The 23,320-nt window shown below is 35.1% G+C and overlaps 1 protein-coding gene across 1 annotated transcript in view; it reads left to right on the top strand.

Annotated features, from left to right (window-relative positions):
• CFAP47 (cilia and flagella associated protein 47) overlaps window positions 1-23,320 on the top strand; it is a 329,354-nt gene that overhangs the window by 46,487 nt on the left and 259,547 nt on the right. Inside the window, exons 24-28 of the mRNA XM_075033536.1 lie at window positions 1,741-1,906; window positions 8,539-8,731; window positions 10,226-10,435; window positions 19,359-19,459; window positions 21,639-21,767. Of these exons, the coding sequence (XP_074889637.1) occupies window positions 1,741-1,906; window positions 8,539-8,731; window positions 10,226-10,435; window positions 19,359-19,459; window positions 21,639-21,767 (799 nt within the window). The remainder of the gene's footprint in view (window positions 1-1,740; window positions 1,907-8,538; window positions 8,732-10,225; window positions 10,436-19,358; window positions 19,460-21,638; window positions 21,768-23,320) is intronic.

Raw genomic sequence — 23,320 nt, 5'->3', positions numbered from 1 at the left:
CTGGGTGTCCTGGTTTCAGCTGGGATAGAGTTAACTGTCTTCCTAGTAGCTGGTACAGTGCTATGTTTTGAGTTCAGTATGTGAAGAATGTTGATAACACACGGATGTTTTCAGTTGTTGCTCAGTAGTGTTTAGACTATAGTCAAGGATTTTTCAGCTTCTCATGCCCAGCCAGCGAGAAAGCTGGAGGGGCACAAGAAGTTGGCACAGGACACAGCCAGGGCACCTGACCCAAACTGGACAACAGTGTATTCCATACCATGTGACATCCCATCCAGTCTAGGAACTGGGAAGTGGGGGGGGATCGCCGCTTGGGGACTAGCTGGGTGTTGGTCGGCGGGTGGTGAGCAATTGCCCTGCGCATCATTTGTACATTCCAATCCTTTTATTACTACTGTTGTCATTTTATTAGTGTTGTCATTATTAGTTTCTTCTTTTCTGTTCTATTAAACCGTTCTTACCTCAACCCACGAGTCTTACTTCTTCTTCCTGATTTTCTCCCCCATCCCACTGGATGGGGGGGAGTGAACGAGCGGCTGCATGGTGCTTAGCTGCTGGCTGGGGTTAAACCACGACACTGGGAAAAGAAGACAGATTTGGAACTAAAAACTCAGTCATATTCCAAATATCTGGTTTAAATACAAATAAATATAAGTTTTCTCATTGCCATTTTGTTCAGTTTTTGATTTTATGTTTGTCTTTTGATTACTAGAAATTTTTCCAAAACTCAAAACTGGGCTTATCCTGACTCTGATATTTGAGAAAGTGTGGGCACCATGAGAAACTGACCATGATTGTGTAAGAAATAGCTTGCTTCCAAAGTTTTTCTGCCTTTGCCTATACTAGTAAACCAGACAGTGACAGTGCAGGAATCCAATCGATGTGCCATGGTGGTCCATACAGTTAAATTGCTGTCCCAGTACCTTGTATGGTACTGATCTCTACCAACTGGCACTCTCCCAAAAAATTCCTGGTCATGATTTAGGGCTTAATGGGAAGGAGGCACTAAGTAGGATATTTGACCACAGCCATTCTGTTTTGGAACATAAAGAATTTGGCTGTATGAATGCAAAACGTACTATAACATAATTTCTTGTTTCTCAGTTCCAAAGGCTTTGTTTGGAAATTATGAAAAAAATGTTTTTGGCAATGATGAAAACGCTTGAAACGCTTTTTCAAGTATCTTCAGAAAACAATGATAATACAAAGTCAAGGCCTTTTCCTAACTATGGATGTGTTAGGAGTTGAAAGAGCAACTCTGAAATAAAGGAATGGAATTTTTTTTTGTTTCCACTGTCGTCTCATTGAATTGAAAGAATGGGTTTTGAAAACCTGTTCTGAACTCTTGCTTTTTCAACATATCCACCTGTAAGTCTAGATGTCATGACCCATGTGTTTAGTGCTTGCTATGCTTCATTTGTATCGGGAAGAACTCATTTCTGTTTGGCTAAGCACTCCCACTGTGATGCTTTGATCTATTTACCTTGCATAAATTCTGGGAAGAAGGTATTGCTCTTTGTGAATGTAGTAAGTGACTGGAAAGCATCTAGTCTGTGCTGATAGACAGACTCATCTTCTCACCTTACAGATATAATAAACTGGGTTCTTCATTGCTTTCTAGTGCTTTCTTGCTTTTACTCTGATCTGATTGCAAAAAGAATGCCTAGGATAGAGCAATATGAAAAGTATCAAGGTGTTTGCTGCTTTCCCTTTTCCATCATGTCCTTTCTCTGCAAATATTTACAGAAGCTTGACCTGAAGAATGTCTCCAGGCAGCAGTTGACATGGAAATTGAATTGTGATGATGCAGGCAAAAATAAAGAAGATGGTATTTTTAAATTTAGTCTGCAGACTGGATTTCTTGATCCAGGACAAAATGTCCGTATTGCTGTATTGTTCTGCCCTTGTAAGTAATTTTCTGAATTCTTCTACAGATAGTTTGGCCAATATACCATTTTCATAGATTTGATAATCTTTTGATAATTGATATTTGACTTTTTATGATGAATCGTAACTAGTACTTGTTTTGATTAACTTCCAGTTAACGTGATTAAATAATGAGCTGAAATGCCAAAAGGAAGGTGTGTTGTGGTTCTGAGAAAATAAGACAGCTGCAGACCTAACAGAAAGCATGGAATTGATAGCACTATTTGAAAAGTCTGGTTTGCACATATAAAGCATCAAGTCTTGCATCTATGAAGCATCAAAGGCTGGGATAGCTGAATCATTTTCAGTACTGCTCCTTCATGTGCATTTAGGTTGACTGACATATACTAAAGCTTTCCAAGAGTACTTGGAATGTGTATGAACTTTTTTCCTAAATAGCCGTAATCTAGATAAGAATGGAAATTTCCTGCTTCAATAAGATACAAAATCACTTAGCTATGGTATTTTCTGAGTAGCCTGCTCAGGCAACCAGACCCTAAGTAAAAAAACATAAAATAGATTTCTAACAAAACTTGGGAGCATGCAGGAAGATGCTAATCAACCATGTACACCAGAAGAGGAATGGCAGAACATGAATATTGGGATTCTACCTTATTCCCAGTCAAGTGTTTAGGGTAGAGAGTAATGTAACACTGTATTTGAGTTGATAAAGCCCACCAGCTTATGCAGCTGATGCCTACCGAACTCGGTTGTTTTGACAGTTTTAAGTGGCCTACTTTTGGGGCCCCGGCATTCTCAAGTGGAAGAGAAGTTGTTTTTTCAGTCGTATCTGATCCCAAGTCAGCAAGTGAGCATCTCTTTCCTAAAGAAAGATGTTGCTGCTAATCTTTATGATAGGATTGAAATCTGTAACCTCACCTAAGTACTGGGAACTATTTAATATAATTACACCTATATTTTTTAATTTATTTATAAGAGTCTTGCCATGATTCTGTATGATAAATTGAGAAGACTATATTAGATGTTGCTCTGCAAACATGTGAATATGCAAGAGCAGTATTTAATTGCACATGTTGTTCAGAGTTGCTTGCTATACTACAAAACATTTTTCCATGGTTTTATGCCTTGTTGGTAGCTTTTGTCTTCAACTTATGGTTGAAGAAAAATAACATCAACTTGTGATTTTGCTTCATGAAGTGGAAAAGTAATTAATATATATTGATTTTTGCAGAATTATTTAGAAGGTCATTTGTTTTAAGTTCTTTTAATTTTTGTTTCAAGTAGCAAATTCTGACTTTTCTGAAGTAGTATTTCTTTGTGGATATAATACCTGGAAGGTTTCTGACCCAATCAGTATCTATAGTGGTAGTTTTTACACTTCTGAGCTGTCAATGAGGCATTCTTTTAGAAATACGTATTTAAATTACGCCATTAAATTATATATTATTACAAACTAAACTGCTAGAAGAAAGTTAAATGGCATTTACTATTGGAAGGTTGAGCAAAAATATTTAGAGCATGTTTCTGGCTTTGATGCATCACTTTGTCTCCACTTCTTCTACATTCCTCCAAAGAAATTGCAACCCCCCTGGTTTTTGGGTCTGAACCACAAATTTATGAAACAGCCATGAAAATGTGTTCAATGTAATAAAAATTTTTTACTAGGTAGGTACTTCATGTAATCCTTGTTTTTGGAACAAAATGATGTGATCTCATCTTTGTCTCGTCTATGCTGTTCCTCAATCAGTTTTTAGTGATAACTTATGTAGGTTGTCAAAATAAAATAAAAATAGATGAAAATTTTTGTTAAAGAATTTGTTTTGGGAGCAATATGAAATAAAAAATCCAAGGATACTACATAAAATGAATAAAAATATTGTCCCAGGGTGTGAGAAAATGTTAGAATATAAAAATCAGGAGTTAAACACTGGGAGCAGGATGACAAGATTGGACAAAACGCAGAGACATATCGTAAGAGAAAAATCTCAGATGTTCAGTTTTACAAAGTGTTAGAAATATGGACTTGGAATCTCAGCTTACTTATGAAGGATCTAAGGATCTACTCAAAGCACGTCTTTGGGTAAACTTCTGTATTTTGAGAAACTGTTGAGATGCAACTCAGAGGAAAAATAGGTTAAGGAAGTAGAGGAACAGAAACATATATGACCCCAGGTCTTTGGAGGAAGAATGTAGAGGGAAGAGGAATGGAAGCCTAGAAGGTTGAAAAGTGAAAACCAAATGCTCATAACCTTCTGTTTTATCTTGAGATGCAATTAAAAAATACACATGTAGTTTACTGTAACTCTATTTCTTTTAAACATTTTTTTTCTCCTTTCATAAATTTCTACTTTGCTTTCAATAAGGTATCATTTTTTTTTCAGCAGTATTTCAGATAGTAAAGCCTACAAAATAAGTGTTGTAACTTTGAGAAGGTATTCTAATAGATATTTTTGCAGAGTGTGCCTATGATTAGAATAATTGTGGATCATACTAAAATGATCACTTGTGAAGAACACATATAAACATTTTTGTCTGCTTTGAATTTGAGAAACATTTTCTTCTAAAAGGAGATAGAATAGCTGCATTTTGCATTGATTAGGTTAATGTATATAGCTTGGAAAAGAAAATATAAATCTGTATTTCCAGATATCCGGTGATTTTTAGGGCCCAGATGAGCACAGAGTCTCATTTTCTCCTTCACTGAATATAACTACTCTTCCTTGTAAGAGAACATTAGATACATCAAAACCCACACAGGAGACCTAGTTAATGAGTATGGTGTGCTAATCACCTTTATAGGTTTGTACTGTACAGTTGTAGTATGTGGGGGTGAACAAACCTTAAAATGAACTTTGAGTGTGCATTAGAGTAATTTGTTTAAATATGCCACAACATTTATAATAATGACAGTGCAAAATGGTATAGTAAGCTACAGTGTTAAATTAAATGCAAGAGTTTATATAATGTGTGGTAATATGATGCTACCTGTTTAAAAAAGCATACTAAATTTAATAGAGATTCTCAAGAACTGAAGTTATATTAATATGATCCTCTTCTGCCATACTATAGTATAATGCATTAATAGTATATGAAAAATTTCACTGTATCTTATTGTAATATGAAAAAACTTGTCTGCAACATAACAAGTTACAATAAATCTGTGCTCTGGGATCCCGTGTGGAAAAATACTCACAAATGCACCTGTGAGTTACCAGGAGTTCAGCACCCCTGGAAGATGCGATAATCATGTAATGGGCACAGATGACCATGATAACCTCCATCTTCTAAGTTTTTTTCAGCAGTAGTAAGATATTAAATAACCATGCCTTTTAACAGTTTCTGTGGAGAAATGGTTAGTTTACTTTTGATTTTTTTTTTTTGCTTCATTTTTTTTGTAGGGCTTACCTTTAAGTTTTAACTACCTGTGACTTTTCTGCTTTGAAGTCTGTATTTCAGTGTATGCAAATTCATCACTGGCACCCATTTATGCTGAAGGTGTATATATGCAATAAGGCATGAATTACTGGAAAGTCCAAGGCAACTAAACTAAAAGTGCTTATTTGGGAGGGAGACAAGTGTAGGAACTGAATAACAATCTAATACAAAGTTAAGAGGGTGAGAAGAGCAGATGGTGATTTTACTTTCTTCCCACACACTCTCAAAAGATCAAAACCCATGCTATTATACAGTTAAGATTTCTGGGGGAAAAAATAAAATAAAAAATTAGATTTGTGCTGCTAGAGAGGAACAAGGAATATGGACACCCTTAAAGAGGTGGCCGTTTAAACTAGCTTTTGCTACTAACTTAAATTGCAACTGAAACAGGTAGGGTGGAAGGTGTAGGGAGTTGAAATATTTCTCCTCCAGAAGTGTGTGAGCAGTATCGGATGGAGAACTTGCATATGTGTATAACTGAATTTTGGTAGAAATATAATCTGTTTATGTTTCTATTAACAAGGAATCTGCATAAAGTATAGTCCCAGGATAGCATCCTAGGGAGTTAGGCACTCTGAACTGGATGGGCTTTCTAGTGTGAATTAGACTGAAAATGAAGCAGCTAATGAATATATGCACATATGCACTTCGAGGAGTTGTGTTTCTTTATTCAGGGTTTTTTCTCAGGTAAGGCAATGAATGCTTATTTCCCCTAATAAATATATCTAGAAAAGACAACGGGGAAATTTCCCATATAATTGTACAGATTTTGTTAGCCCTTGGCAAATTTAGATTGGCAGATTTGTAAATACCATCAAATCTCCCTAAGGAAAACTTTCACATCTGCTGGACTGCTTGTTGTTTGCCCTATAGAAATTAATGGTGATATATCAGAATGGTAACAGCAGCACAAGCTTTGACAGTAGTCATGAAAGGTGTGATTAATAGAATAAATTCATGACTTCAGCTGTTATTTCAGGACATAATTGTCATTAATTTCAAAGTAATTTATTTAACATGAAATATCCTGAAAACATTGGTCCTAGGCATTACAAACTGATGAACAGAACTTAATGAAATCACTTATTTTGTCTTTGTGTCTGTTTAAAATGAGGACAGTATTGCACTGGTGTTTCTGACAAGAGCAATAAATTATTGGCTTACATATTATGCAGAATTTTGGTGTTAGTAACTGTGTGGAGCCGCACACAGAATGATCAGCGATGCAGAATAAGCACTGTCTGTTCTGCCTTCTGAGTGAGTCAGGGATTCTATGGCAAACAGATGTGATCACGTAGTTAATGGATTTGTTAGAATTGTTATGCACAGTATGGATGAAAAGTTTGCGTGAGGAAAGCTTAACACTACTCTTTCCTAACTTTTGAAGGTTTAACTTTGGAACTGTGGTTAATACAAATATTTTAAACTGTGAGTTTGTGAAAATTGCATTTTCTTTGGTACTGACATATACTCCTCTAGTTTTCTTTCTTCGTGGTGTTCCATCCCTATGGCATTTATTGGTTATGGCCTTTCACTTTCATTTACCATATATCATACATATGTATGAAGATAGGATACCAGAAATATGGTTTAGTTAGAGCACAGCTGTAGGATAGTAGACTGTCTAGCTTGTATATGGGAGTAACTTGTATAGAACATCTTTTCTTACAAGCATGTAAAAAATATCCTGTTTGACTCTTCATCCACCTCCATGACCTTTTCTGATGCTCTCTCACCTTTCCCTCATAAAAGAGCTAAGTGCCAGAAAAAGGTGCGCTCTTGCTGTATCAAAAGGTAGAAGCACAAGCTTCTTAGCCTTCTCAGCAGTATTGTCTCCTAAAGTTGATTTCCATTTAACAGGGATTTAGCCAGGTGTTGCAAACACTGCAGCAAGTTCCTATTTCATGTTTTTTTACTTTGCCAGTTTCATGTTTTCTGGTCTGAAATGAAGGGATCCACAGGCCATGTTCTGGTGAGCTAACAGACTTCCATGAAGCTCCTCTGTTATCATCTCCGTGAAGAAATTGGCTCTTATGAGGAAGGAATAAGACAAAATATTTTGAAGATACTAGGTTTTCTTCTTTGTGTATGTAAACAATTGCAGCTCTTTCTCAGGCTGTGAAAATAATTATCTGAGCTAGTCTCAGAAGAGCTTGTCGTGTATTTTGTTTGCAGTGACACATATGTGCTCATACAGACACATAAAATACAAAATTGTTTTGCTATCTCTTTCCTTCTTAAATATTAGGTGAGGATGTTTACATACTTAGTAATCTGATGACATAGGGGAATCAAAAGGAAAGGTGTTCTTGAAAATGAAAAGATTAAACTTTTTGGGTTGTCTTACAACACGTCATGCAGATTTGTTTCTAAATACAAGAGGTGTTTGTTAGTTGGCCTTCAACATTTTTTATTTTGCTAGCTCTTCAGCAGGTAGGAATGACTGCACTGCATGTTTTGGAACACCATTTTGACAGTGTAATGGGTTTGGAAGGAAGAGCCTTGCTCCCTGTATCAATGAAAGAAAATGTGCTTTTCCATCCGAGAGAAAACTGCCTTGCAGCAGTTAGCAAGATGGCATGAGAAAGGGCAGAAAACCAGGAAATGGGAGATGCTGTCAGTGGAGGGTAGAACTGTCCTACTGCCTTGCGTGAGGCTGACTTGGTGACAGTATAGGTTTTAGAGTCGTCTGTTAAAATGTAGTAGTGATTGCTATCTTAAAAGGCACCAACTGTTTCTTGTCTTGGCAGTCAGATGCTTTTCATATTTATTCCTTTATAAATTTAGCAATCTCTGTGTTAATTAGTGTAATTTATAATATGACTGAGATTCTTGAAATTCTGAGAAGCGTTACATTGATGTTGTATATAAAGGAATATTAATACAATAAATGAAGAACTCTGAAAAATTTCCAGCAAATTAAAAAAATACGAATTTCTGGTTTGCTACAGGCAAGTGTTCTAAGCTTTCTTAATAAGTAATTCTTATACAACACTTACTGTATGTTAAGCTACATTTTGAGTAAGAAAGCAATACTGATGACTTTTTAAAAGAAAAAAAACAAAACCTGAAAAACTCTCACTATAACTCCTTTAGTTACATGTATTTATGGTAATATAATTTTGTGGTGTTTGTGTGTTTTTCTGTGTGTTGTGGTTTTTTTGTTTGTTTGTTTTTGGTTTTGTTTTTATTTTTTTTTTTTAACCATTTTAACAGCTTGTCCTGGGACATACGCATCTGAAATGTCAGTGTGTCTAAATGATAATCCATCACTTTACAAAATAACATTGTCTGGCACCATGAAGTCACCAAAAATAAATTTTGATCCCCCCTTCTTAATGCTGATGCCAGTTCCTCTGGATGTGAAAACTGAAACAGCCATCAGTATCATTCCACAAGATTATTTAAGGTATAAGTCTCAAAATAATTTTTTTATGGAAATCCTGAATAATTCTTGGTTTTGTTCTCTTCTGAAAAAGTGAATTAATTTTTGTTTATGAAGGTTAGTATTAATTTTTTGCTTATCAAAGAGTCTGCATATTTAAGAGAAAATTTGTGTTATTAATGTTGCTGTACGTTCAACAAGCCCATGTTCTGTCCTCAGAACATTCTTGCTTCATGAAGTGACCATCTTCTGATATATTCACTCTGACAGATGTTTTTAAAAGTACTTTGAATAGCACAAAAATTAAGAAGAGAGTCCTACCAGGATTTTTTGTTAACTTTAGGCAGATACTAAGATGCAGAGTTTTATTTCTTTTTTTCTTGCATTGCAATCAGATAAAATCTTTCTGCTGTTTTATTTTCTCTACACGTTATAAAACACTGTTTTGAAATCTAGCTGTTGTTTGGACAATTGTTGGGTTTGTGTTTGTTTTTGTTTTTGTTGTTTGGTTGTGTTTTTTTTTCTCTTCCTAAGCAAGATTTCAGTACCAAAGAGGACAGCAAAAATGTTTTAATCTTGTCACTTGAAAAATATATGGATTATTTATTATATTATTTTTTGTGGCTCACCCACTTTATCCTGTTATTTGAATTTATGAGAGCCTTTTTGTAATCATATTATATAGCATAACCCAGCACCACACCTATTCCAATTTGACAGAAATATTAATATTTTAATCTTTCCACGCACTCTTGTCTACATGTGTGTTAAAATATGCTTTTCTGGTCTCTAAGATACAACTTTTCTGTTTGTAACTAGTAAAGAGCAGTAATATTAGTTTGTTATGCTTATGTAGGTATCATTTCAATACCAGAAGAACTGGAGCAAAACTCTTTAAGTTGCTATAAATTAATGAAATTAATTTTATCTTCAAATTATTATTGTCTTATCTCATTTGAGTTGTAAAAATTTATCAAGGGATTTGTCTATTGTTGGTAGCTCAGTGGTTGGAACTGAAAGGATTCCATATGGGCCTGGACTGACTGCCATTCTTATTTCAGAACTGGAACTTAAAATTACATAACTGGGGAAAGCATCTTAGGTATCTTCACAAATTTCCCCTTAATATTTCTATTCTAAAACTTGCTTTAATTTGTTGTGCAATAATGCAGTTAAATCAATATTAATGAAAGCTTTAAGTTTAGAAAACCTAAAGTAAGGAAGTAATATTTATGCCGTTTGTAGCACAGTTAGTAGAAATTACTTTTCATTTGGATGTTGAACTATTGTGGGTCAGTATAAAACTTTCAGATACATATGTAGAAAACAAACTAACATCTAAATGCTAAAGGGATTTTAATTCTTCAGTTAGTTTCACTTGATTTATACTTCAAAAATGAAGTTATTTTTCTATATTTAACTGTGAAAAGCAGTTTCGTAAATGTGTGAATCTGTGAATCAACTTTATTACTGTCATTCTGTGCGCACAAACACCTTTACTATTTATTTTTAACACAGGCAATCACGAATTCAAGTTGAACTTCCAGAGCTTGAACTTGATGATGGTGACAGGATTTACCCTCTTTCTGTACAATTCCCAGAAGGACAAGATATTGTTCTTTCATCAGATGGCACAAATGAGGAACTAATTTGTCATATCAGCTTCAGATCATCTAGGCCAATGTCATTTTTAGGGAATATGTTCTTCATTGATGAAGAAGAAAACAGGTAATGTGTGCAGTTCAAATTCATTTGGGGACAGGGTCAAAAGTGCCAAAGTTGGATATAAGACAAAGAACTCATAATGGTTGGGAAAAAACATAAAAGAATCATTCTGAAAAAAAAAGAAAATGAAACATAGAAATGTATTTCTTTTTTCAACTGAATTAAAATCCACAAAATTCGGCTTTGGTCTCTAAGGTAAGATTCATCTAAGTGGTCAACTTAAGGTCTTGTATCTCATTCACATCTGCTGGTGTCCTGGTTTTGACTGGGGTAGAGGTAATTTTCTTTCTAGTAGCTGGTATAGTGCTGTGTCTTGGATTCAGTATTAGAATAATGATGATAACACAGGGATGGTTTCAGTTGTTGCTCAGTAATGTTTAGACTAAGTGAAGGATTTTTCAGCTTCTCATACTGCCCTGCCAGCAAGAAGGCTGGAGGGGCACAAGAAGTTGGGAGGGGACACAGCCAGGACAGCTGGCCCAAACTGGCCAAAGGGGTATTCCATACCATGTGACATCATGCCCAGTATATAAACTGGGGAGAGTTGGCCTGAGGGGGATCGCTGTGTGGGAACTAACTGGGCATTGGTCGGCGAGTGGCGAGCAATTGCATTGTGCATCACTTGTTTTGTATATTCCAATCCTTTTATTATTATTGTCTTTTTGTTATTGTTGTTATTATAATTATTACTTTCTTCCTTTCTGTTCTATTAAACTGTTCTTATCTCAGCCCTTGAGTTTTACCTTTTTCCTTCTGATTCTTCTCCCCCATCCCACTGGGTGGGGGGGTAGTGAGCAGTTGTGTGGTGCTTAGTTGCTGGCTGGAGTTAAACCATGACAGCTGGTAATTCTTATGTCTGCTTCAGTCTTCTCAGATTGCTTTGGAAGAGACATGGCCTTCATGCAGCAAATCTCAATGTTTTCTACTACAAAATATTTTGCTTTTTGAAAAATATGCTATTAAAATTTTACAGTCCATTCCATGCTGTATTTCAAGGTGGTCTGATTTTGGGTTGAGTCAAACTCTGTGAAATTTTACTCCACTGAGCCTTTCTCCTATGTTTCATTTTTTTAAAAGCAAGGAAGTGTTTGTGATTGGTTTAGGTTCTCTTTTCTGGTGTCTGGAAGAGCTGGTGGTTCTTGTCACCTATTTACAAATCTTTACAAAGTTGCAGTGGAGTGGTCTTACAAAGGATTACTCCATTTTAAGTCCTCTCAAAAGCTTCAGGTGTTCCTCTTGTACCTGAGAATTCAAGAAGAGACATCTTTGAGTAACTTAGCAGGTACTGTCTCTAAGTAAGAGATTCTAGTTATTTTAAAGACTATCTGTACAGTGTGGAACTGTGTAAGAGTACTCATGGTTGTGGTTTTTTTGGGTTTTTGTTTTTTTAAAAAATTTTAGAGAATGTGGTTTATTCATGTGATTTTTTTTTTTTTTGCTTATTTATTATTATTGATATATTTATTATACATGTGGTTTATAAATTCCTCGAGCCTTTGAGCTTCAGAGTAAAGGTAGGGAGACTTCTCAAGGGGGAATTACACTGGAAGTCAGAATTTCATTTTGCTAAGAACTGGCAAAGAACATGTACCACTTTTATTTTAAAGGGACATCCCTCCTTCCTTCTGTCAGCATATGTCATTCTTCAGTCTTTTGCTCTCCATGTCCTTTTTCCCCTGCACTCTACTACTACCTTTTTCTTTTGTGTGAGTGTGTCCCCCCTTTCTTTCGTGCTTTTAATTATTTTTTTAAATGTCATTTTTAACTCATCTTCTATTATTATATCTTAATCCTTAATTTTTCCTTCTCTGGTTTTATGCTCTCTGTTTTTAAGCTTTTTAGAGCAGGACAGCCTATTACGAGTTTGTATCCTCTGAGCTGAGGCATTTCCTCATCTCTGGTTCTTCTGCAATATCTGCAATATTGTTAGTTAGCTTATTAGGAATCTGGAGGCTACTGTCCATACCAAAGATCAATATAGAATCCTTCAGTTGGAAGACTGTAGGTTGGTTTGGTTTTCTTTTGTTTTGGTTTTTTTTTTGGGGGGATGTGTGTGTGTGTTTGTTTACTTGTGGTTTTTTATGTTAGTTTTGGATTTTTTGTGGTGTGTTTTTTTTTTTTTTTGGCTACTGAGAAGAAAGCTGCATATGTGTGTTCCGAGACAGGAATTGGGAACTATTAAGTGGTTAATGTATTAATGCTTCTGTCAATTTTTTTTTTTTTTTTTTTTTTTTTTTTAATTGCAAGAGGCAGAGCAGCTCTATAGGGAAATGGTGCATGAATAAAAAGGAGGCCAACTCCTGATCTCAGTGAAGGTGTTCTTTGGGTTCTTTTGCTCTTTTGGGTGGTGAGCAATTGCACTGTGCATCATTTGTACATTCCAATCCTTTTATTATTACTGGTGTCATTTTATTAGTGTTATCATTATCATTATTAGTTTCTTCTGTTCTATTAAACTGTTCTTATCTCAACCCATGAGTTTTACTTCTTTTCCCAATTTTCTCCCCCATCCCACTGGGTGGGGGAGTGAGTGAGTGAGCGGCTGCATGGTGCTTAGTTACTGGCTGGGGTTAAACCACGACAGGGCCATAAGATAAAAAAGAACCATTTTAAGCGCCAGATGACACAAGACTGCACAGATGGATGTTGGTCTTCTATATCAGTGCAATTTATTGTTTACAGATTCTAAAATATATCTATATACACACAAACATAGATGTGGTTTTCTTTTTTTGTATGTGTAGTGCTAGGAATTCATAAAAGTATGCTAGGGATACGTTTCAGCTTTAGACCATACTTCCTGTATGAAAAGTATATGGGATACTATCTTTATCTCATATACTTCTGATGTACGAGACACAGGACTGGGTAGCAAAGTATGGAAAACTGTTGGTGTCTTCTCCCTCCCTCCGTGCTGGGGTCTTCAGTGTTTTCTGCACTGCCTTAGAGGGACTTTCTGGGCAGCATCATCAGCAGAAGCAGGCACCATCAGAGAGAAGGGATAAGTGACAGATATGCTTTACATTGGTATTTATTTGTTTATATATTTCCTCAGATGCAATCCTGTGCACTGTGACAGAAAGCATTTGAAGTTTTCAAAAGTACTGAAATTATTTGGGAATATAAGCATCGGAAATATACTTAGGAATTTGTGGTCTAATTCCTGTTAGACCTAAATTCCTTTAGGATAGAACACCTAGAGTTTGACAGCAATTTATATGCTGTGTTCATACCAAAATTCACACTGTTTAGTGATGAAGACTCACGCAAACATGAAATTCATACATCTTATTTTCATTTTAAAGTAGTAGGCTGTATTTTAAGTAACTTTTATGGTGAAAAGCAATGCAGAAGGTCTCCCCTGCCCCTAGCAAATGGAGATCAAATCTGTTATTAAATGTTCTGTGCAAAAATAACTGTTTTCGGCATTTGTCCCTTTTGTTCATCTCTCCCTTTGGTGAGATAAATGAGTATGCATGAGAAGGAAAGATAGGTACTGCTGTGATTAAAAGTCATTCTTGTAGTTACTATTTTCAGTAAAGCAACTATTCTGAGGGTTAAATATCTCCACCCTACAGCTTAGAATCGGCTTTTTCCTAAGCATAAAACTAAATTTTATATTATTTTGATGCAAGGTTTATGAATCTTTCAGTTACTGCAGCTTGCATTGCATTAGTATTTTATGTTTTTCTGTATAGATTGTCAGCCAAGAATCTATTTCTTATTAATTTTATTTAATTCTAAGATTTAATCATTGTGTGGGATTTGATTCATAAATCAAATCCTGTGTGCTAAGGCTTGCAGTAATTATGAGAAAAGGATAATTTAAGCCTATGATGGGGTCTGAAATATAGCAGCTGAGCAGGCACAATATTTAGTTTTAATAACTGTTTTTATATGGTGCACTAGCAGCTTCTCAAACCTTGTTATAGAGAAATAATCCTTTCTGCTGTGTAATAAACGTTTTTCTATATTTGCCGTTAAAATGAAATAAAGGATACCATCCTCAATTTAAAGGCAAACTCAATGTGTTTTTGAAAAAAAGATGCCAAATAAAAGTCATCAAAGTAACCTTAAAAGGCACTCCTGCTTACGAAGGTGAAAAAATTCATGCTCAGGAGTGTCATATCATCTTGAAATTGTTGCTCTATTTTAAAACATAGTAAATAGGTATTTGTTAAAGGACAGAACTAATAACATTGGTTTGCAAATATACGTGATTTCCTGTCAGGCAGTTGCATGTGTGCGTGGGCTGTAGGAGCAGATGATATAAAACCTGAACACAACTGGATGAAATAGCACACCATCCAAAACAAATGGATTTTCTATGTGCTATTAGTCAGTGTAGTAATATTATTCATATTGGCTTTTGGAAGAAATTATTTGTATCATAACCAGAAAGAATTCTTTCCTTCGATTGGAAATGTAAGTGCCCAATTCTCTAATCCTGAGCATATTGTTATTATTCTAATAAAGTCTATGATAATTTATCCAGACTTGGGTGTCATTACTACTGTTAGTATTACTATGTGCTTTGATATTCCACTCTATAGTAATCTGTAGCTGCAATTTCTTGTTCTCTGCATATCTACCCTCATTCTTCCCAGCACCCCCCATGAGAGACCTGTGCAATGCGTTCAAACTTCAAACCTGATTCAACTAATTATCTAAGCGTTTGAGCAGTTTGTTTCAAACTGCGTAACTAATGAATTTAAACTGCTTTGTTAATTTGAGTCTTTTAGGAAGACAAGATTTCAGGTTTTCTAGATCTTTAATAATAAAACAATGAAACCTATAACCTTTTATAACACCTATAAAAGCTAACTGGTCTTGAATAGGTTCCTGGTTTGTTTAATAGGCCGTGAAATCTCACAGTATCAGTTGCTGAAGATGTATTAATTTGTCAGGTATTCTCCCCTTATATTTCCATTTTCAAAGTAATAATATCTATTTTTAAATGATTTGAACTAAAATTTTGAACTTCAACTCATATTCTGTGTTCTGGGATGGAATTAAAATAAGCAAGTTAAAAAGTTATTTTAATATGTTAGTAAAATATCACATCCTGTATTTAACTACTTAGAAGAAGAGCCTTAATTTCTAAGCAAAAATAGTTCTGGGCATATTTCAAACCATGAGCATTGATGACACAAATACTGTGTTTTGGTCATTTTTTACTTAGGCTCTGCAGTATTTTGCTTTTCTAAGTTCAGGTCTAAAACTTCAATGGGATTGACTCTCATAGTCCATATTAAGTCCATCCAAATAATAATGTTTTTTTTTCTTTAAATCAGAATGAACATTAGGTAAAAGATAGGTGTTGTTGAATTTGTCTGCTTTACAGAAAACATTTGAAAGATGATAGGCATCATGTTTTATAGCAAAACCATGCTATAGGTAGCTGCAAAAGAAAACTGAAGAGATAGATGGTTGTCATTTATGCAAGTAATTTACTGTGTGCACAGATTCCATTAAATGGATCATAAGAAAGTACATTAATATTTATGTAATGACTGCCTTAAATGAGAATTTGCAGTTAATTTCTAATGTTATTTTTAATCTTGCTCCTTTGACTCCAAAGCAGAATAAATGACATTTCCTTGCATAGGGCTGATAGGAATAAAGAAGTAAAAGATAACATAAAATCCAAGAATGTCTGGAGCAAGTGTTTAATAAATGGGAAGAAATATTTAGCTATGACACTTACTTCCTTCAACTTGAAGAACTAAACCAAAAAAAGCCTCTGCAAACATGGCATATTTATATATTTGTCCTCTAATTGTTATTATATCTTTTAATTGGTTGATTAGATAAATAATTTAGTAGGAAGGAAAGTTTTCTGCCATCCTGATTGAAATGACATTTAACTTTTTCTAAAAAAAGAAGTAGTAAACAACAGGTATAAGTTGTGTCATACCATCAAAGAAAATGATGCTCTGGGCAGCAAAATATATCCTCCTCCCCCCCCGCCCCATGTGGTGGGTAGATAAATTGTTGTGATCATTGATGACACAAATGTGCTGAGGTCTTTGCCTCCCTTGTTCTACAGTTCTCCATTTTCTTTCCCTCTCCCACTGGGAAGCTGGAGAAACTCGTGCAATTTCTGATGTTATTCATGTTGTTCATGGCTGCAACTTCAGGAAGAGAGGATGTCAGGCATCTTAGCCTCTAATAACAACATGATGCAACTGAGACACAATCACTAAAAGGTACCCAGTTATGAATTGGTTCCAGTTGTTTTGATAGTCCACGAGATCTCAGTGTCTCATGGAGGGAAACAGTGTGTTCCCTTTTGCTGTTGGGAAGCGTGCCTAAACGGTGCAACTCTTTAACGGTCATTGCCGGCAAATATCAAATACATGTATTCTGCTGGCACACCTTAGAGAATAAGACCTGTCAATTTCTTTCAATACTATTTAAATTCGGAGAGACCAGGGAGATAGAAAACATCAGAGTTCTTGATATTTGCATGCTTCTTTGCTGCATTCATCTGACCTAATAACATCTTGGCATTTTACTTCAGGTAGTTGGGAGTGCTTTTGAAAACGAGGATGGTCCAAACCCATTAATCACTCCTGTTCCTTTCTGTGCCTGTGGCTTTCTACCATTTTGATGGTATAAGTCTTGTATATAGTGTGAAACCATGTGCCTGTCAGTATTCGTTATTGTATTATTTTGATTGCTGTGGAAGCCTGAGCTCCTGCTACAAAGGATAAGGGCTCCTCAGTGTTGGGGAACTGCTCATTTGTGAATAGAAATGGCAGAGTTTGCATGGGTCATCTTTTCCTCTCCCTTCCAGTTCTGGTATCTCTGGATCTGTTCAAGGATTTTTGTGGGGAGGGAGGAGGGCAGGTCTTTATTTATTTATTTTTAAATTACAACTTCTTGTTCCCTCTGTCTAGGTTATTCCTTGCTCTTAAAGATCTGTAAAATGCCTTACTCTCATGTCAAGTTTCCTTTTGGCACTAATCAATTCTGCAAGCAGTTTGTTTTGTTTCCTAAACTAGCAGTCTGTGCTTCCCTTAAATTAAATTTTTTTTTAATTTACCCAAGCAATGTTGCTACAGAAATTTGTCAGTTAGATCCTAATGGCTTTGGATTCTTTCTCTTTACAAATTGTTAGTGATACTCTGCATCTGTTAATGAATACTGTTGAAGAAGGCTTTTATAACTATGCCTGTATTTCTAGAGCATTTGGGGTATACTGATACAAAACAAATCACTTGTTTCTACTTAGAAAAATGTCTGAAATGCTATAGAGCAAAATAAAAAAGATAAATATATTTTGATTCAGGTTCTTTTGTCTTTCTACAAACATAAACACAAACAAATGAAAAAAATTGGAGTTCATTTAAGAGAAGTGAATGAACAGTTTTTATACAGAGTGTTGGATGGTATTTTTTTGTCATCACAGTTGGAGCTTTAGTTTTTGGTGATCAGCATGTTTCTAATGTTGGTAAACACAATGTATCTAATGGCCATTCTCCTGTTCTGTGTTCTTTGGAAATATACATTAGAGAATAAACACCGAAGTAGCAGTGGCAATGATGGTTCATGTAGATAACAAATTTTTTACTTGCTTTATTAAGCATTATAAAACTGAATACACTGAATAATTTAACACATTTACTAACTTCACATTTGCTAGCAATACAGGTGCCTTTCATTCTAATGGAATAACACAGACTTTTATATTATTTAGTTAAGCTCTGCTGCAAATACAGAATAAATATGTTGCACAAGACTTCTAGCTTTGTAACCTCACTTCATGAATGGTGTTATAAATAAAAGTCAGTGGTACAAGGTGATTTTAAGCACATGCAGAATGTACATGTCTTTGTAATCTATTCACCATATGTGTATGGAAATATGCATGCTTTTCTGTTTGGTGCCCTGTATCTCAGTGCCTGAAATGTGTATGATAAATACTTAGCTTACTTAAACTGTAATTTATCCTTCAATATGTAATTTAAAGAAAACAGAAAATATTTTTTTTATTCTGTGCAAGGTATATATTCAATATGCATAATTCTTAATAGACTAAGGCAAGATGGATATCAGCATGCTATTTGAATTATTAAAATACATTTTTCTTTGTATTTTTGACAGCATAGTCAAAATAGTTAATTAATATTAATGTTAGTCAATAAGTTAATATGGTGTAAAAAACCAGCTGTGTAATAACATAGGACTAAGCTCAGTTGAATTACATGTCAGTTGCAGGTAAGCTAAGAACATACATACAGATGGCTAACAGGGATCCGTTGATGGCAATAATTTGCTTCTTGACTACACTCCAAGGGATTGAGGTGAAGTACAAAAAAAGGGTTAAAAGGTGGATTGCTACACATTAATATGGCTGGTACAGACAGTCTAGTGAACATTGGAGCATGTACATCAGTTTCTATTATATTCTAGCAGTTGCAGTCAATATCTCATTGTTTTTAAATTGACTCTATTTATTTATAAATATTTATTTTGAGATTTTTGTAAAGTCTTGTAGAATAAATGTTAAATCGAAACAGAAGTTGCTTTTCAAGAAAACTTCCCCTGTCAAAAGTTATAGGATATATTTAGCAAGTTAGCAGTCTCCTTTAGGACACTTACAAATGTCAGCTGTACTTTTAATTGTTTTTTCTCTTCAGAGAGACAGAGTTCATTTATTTCATGAAAACTCTGCTAACTCTTAGACTTTCAGATTAATGATACATCCATGCTTGTAGTAAAACTATGAAGTGGAAATATTATACTGAACTTCACCATTTTGGCATGTGCAGTTCCATCTGTGTACTCTCCTATTGAACCAGAATAGAAGAGAAAAGAAGTTGTCCAGACACTTTCATTCTGACTTTTATTCTTGTGCTGAAATATCTTGATTACTGTGGCTAAACAGAAAACTATCACTTCTGTATTTTTTTTCGAACAGGTTCTCAATTCAAGTTGCTGCAACAGCAGAGAATTGTCTTCTTACTTTATACCCATATTTGGCATTTCACCGCTCTGATCAACAAATTAGCTTGAGAAGCAGTAAGCAGTCAACATTCTACCTCTTAAAATTATATTATGTCCAGTAGTGTTATCAATGTTTTCAGTGTGATAACAGGGATGCTATCATCAAGGTAGTATTTTTTTCTCATTAATTACAAGGGGATACTGCAATTGAATTTTTAAAACAGTTTAATAGCTTCTGTTTTCTTGTTGAAAATGGGGAAAACTTACATAAATGATTAGGTAATGTTTATTGAAAAATATTGGATGAGCCTAAATCTTAGAGAATGTTTTGTGAAGTTTTTTAAACTATGAGTAGAGAAAACAGCTCAAACAATAGAGAATAAATTAACATAATTTAAATTATATTGATAGAGAGTGATCATCAATAATTCCTAGGACAACAGTTGGATATGTTTTGAAGAAAGCAAAAGAGAAGAAAGCTATATGATGTTATGATATAATGTGAACATTGTTTGCCTGTTGGGAATAATTTTCAGGTTTTTTTAATTACTATCTTTGAAGGCTGAAGAGCATAGCCATATTTTAAGCCCTAATAAAAGCCTGCAATCAGAGACTAGAAATATTTTTATTTGCGGTGTATCTCTCTGCTTGCCTCTCTGTCTCTACATCTCTCCCTGTGTCCCCCTGCCCTTGGCCCCATCTCTGCCTGCCTCCTGCCCCCCCCTTTCTACCTGCCTCAATGATCTGTAATCTCTTTATATGTAGCTGTGCTTATGGGAAGAGATTAAGATCATTGTATAATTCTAGTTGGAAGGGCTCTCTGGGGATCATCTAGTCCAACCTCCTGCTCAAAGCAGGGTAAATTACTATATTTTTTATAGTTTTGGGGATCTGATATATTTTGATGAAATAAACAAGTTTTTCGAGTAAGCAAGTCATTCCTTAGGTCTGAAATAGATTTAGCTTTGAAGACTGTGAATTCTAAGATGACATTAACTTAAAATAAGTATGTTACTTGGACTATCTAAGAGAAAAGAGAGTTAGTACTTGTGAAGCTGAGAAAGGGATTAGCAAGAAGACAGGTCATTTATTTATTTATTCATTCATTCATTCACATAGAAGGTAGGTATAGGTACTATATCATTCATGGATCATAGCGCAATTAAATAAAGATAGGAAAGGGGGAAAAGTATTCTCTCTTGCAAATGTGTGATTTTTTTTAATTTTTTTTTTTTTGGTGACCAATAGATCATTTTTGCAAGCTTGTCTTTTGAAGATGCTTTGTAGGTTTCCCTTGAGGTTTAAGCCAGAAATAGAGTGATGGTTTTATAAGAACTGATCTCCCATTGATAGTGGGACAGTTCTGTCCTGTATTGATTGCTTATTGGTTTGTTTACACTATCAGTTTGTACCAGTTTTGAAGCAAGCCATTACTGCTAAATTCCTTGAGTCTATTTTATGTGGGTTTGTATAGACTACTTTGGTGTGGAATGCTGCTTAATGTGAACAAGCCACATCTATACAACACAGTGGCTTTGAAAGCTATTCAGGGAAGGCTTTGCTTCCACTCACCTGACACCATGCTTTTGTGTTTTTTGCTCCAAACCACACAAATAACAGTGCCAGTAATCAAAAATTTAAGAAAGTCACACAGAGTTCTTCCTTCTCTTACTGATGTGTTTACTTCTTTAGAAACTACACTGAATTCCTCTTCTACTCTTGTTCTGCAGACTGACATTACTGATAGCTGGCAGAGGTCCTCTAATCCTATCATAGGCCAAACCGAGAATGTCAGAACATATGTTCTGGCAGAACTGATGGATTGATAAAGCATACTTTTGAGTTTGGTTTGTAAAATACGTGTTGTTGAGTCTGAAAGAGCTTGATAATGGTATGGTAAGACCCATTACAGAGCTGTGATCAAAAATTCCTTGAGAATATTTTGTTCATCACTTAGAATTCTTGAATTAGTGCTGTTCAGATAGGTGCTTTTCAGCAAGTGTGAAGACCCATCCTGTAAAACATACAGTTAATGGAAAAAAATACGTGGTTAATTTATTTTTTTTTTTTTTTTTTTTTGTCCCTGGTCTAATGACCAAAGTGAGATTTTCATTGTGAGTCAAATGAGAACTTTGACTTGATTAATTGAAGCACAAAATAGAAAAATATAGAAGCAGATATCCATTTATAAACTGTTAGAGCACAGACAATAAAATATGTTTTCTCAACTGCAGCTTGTAATCTTGTTTTATAGACAGTAAAGACTGCAGTAGTGGAGAAGTTGTTCTGCATCCATGTTGCACTCCACAATCACTTTCCCATAGTATTTCCTCAAGTTCCTTTGGTGCAACCACTGACTCAACCTATGAAGATTCTCAATCAGGTATAGTGAAGCTGTTCACTTTAAACACTTTGAGCTCTCACAACTGCTTCCCACTTACTGCTTTATACTGAGATATGTTTTACATTTGTAAGCTTTGCCTGAAATGCTTCTGCACATATAATCAATGAATATTGGGGAGGCTGACCTCTCCTGTGACACCATGGGAAACCTGACTTAGAGTATAGAAGCAGAAAAAACTGTCCTTCCTTTTAGCAGACTAAGTGGAAGGGAAATCAGTCAAACTATTAAAAAAAACCCCACAAACCAAACCCCCCAACCCCCTCCCAAAAACAAAACCAAAAAATGTCAAGGTCCTATTTGCAATAACATGTCCATGGAGGAGCCAGCAGGAAAATAACTACTGAACAAACCTAAGAGATTAGTTGCCAAGAAGGGCATTGTTTCTGTAGTCATGAACTAACCAACCATATATGCTCTGTTAGTATGCTATATTCTGAAAAGGTCTACCTGCACACTCAGGTTAGACTTTGACTTTTTTTTTGCATTTATGAAGTACTGTATGAAAACAACCATTGTCAGTGGGGCTCAGTTAAGGTGCTGTTCCATAAGAGCTAAGAGTAATAGATCTTCTATAAAGTTGTCAGATGACTAGTATCTGAGGCTGTTGACATCTCTCTTCTTTCAGCTGGTAGTTTTCTAACTAGGAAGTTAGAACAGCAGAAGTTACTGCTGCTGTTTTATCACTGTTAGGATTCCACTCTTGCGGATCTGCTGATGTTCGTGTGATCATTCTCTAAGGTACTGCCAAGACAAACAAGGGTAGTTAAACAGATTAAATAGTAGCTCTTTACCAACATGATTCATTTTTAATGGAATGATGTAAGAAGAGTTCAGAAGAGCAACTCAGTTTCAGATCTGAAAAGGCAATAACCTCTGGCAAAGGTGGCAGTGACAAGATGGGGAAAGTAATCTTGTCATCTGGCAGAACTGCACAAACTCAGATCTGACTGCATGATGATCTCATAAAGGATGAGTCTCTTTTCTCCATATTGTATTGTTTTTCCTTCTTAAATCCTAACAAGATTTTTTTGTTTTATTCACTAAGGTATTCTTTTTATTTTTTGCATCACTTAATGAAACACTACAACTGCAACAGTCGTATTAAAATACACCTTCAAGGATGGAATCATCTGAGTTATTTGTTCTATGAAGAAAAGTGTTGTTTGTTTTCTTAGTTATCTTTTGTGCAATAATATTGTTGTTGATGTTGTTCACAACTAGTAGTTGTTAAAATATATAATCTAAGTTTTGACCAGGTCAGAATTTACGAGAGAGATGGCCTGACAGAGGGGAGAAAAGTCCAAAGGCTTATAGGTCAGGATGTAGGCTTAGTTATGCAATATGTGATAAACTGTTTGAACACAAGTCAGCTACTGAGCCATGCTATGTGATAGAGGTGGAAAACTAGCATTGACTAGCTGGTAAAGCTATACCTACTGCAACTGTATGTAAGACTGTTTCTTTAAAATTGCTGTCTGTGTTTTTGTAAGCCATGCCTGAATTTATATTTTCTGATTGGGTAGTGATTTTTT

The sequence above is a fragment of the Buteo buteo genome, chromosome 8 (genome assembly GCF_964188355.1).
Source record: "Buteo buteo chromosome 8, bButBut1.hap1.1, whole genome shotgun sequence".
Lineage (NCBI taxonomy): Eukaryota > Metazoa > Chordata > Aves > Accipitriformes > Accipitridae > Buteo > Buteo buteo.
This window is presented reverse-complemented; position numbering and strand designations above follow the sequence as displayed.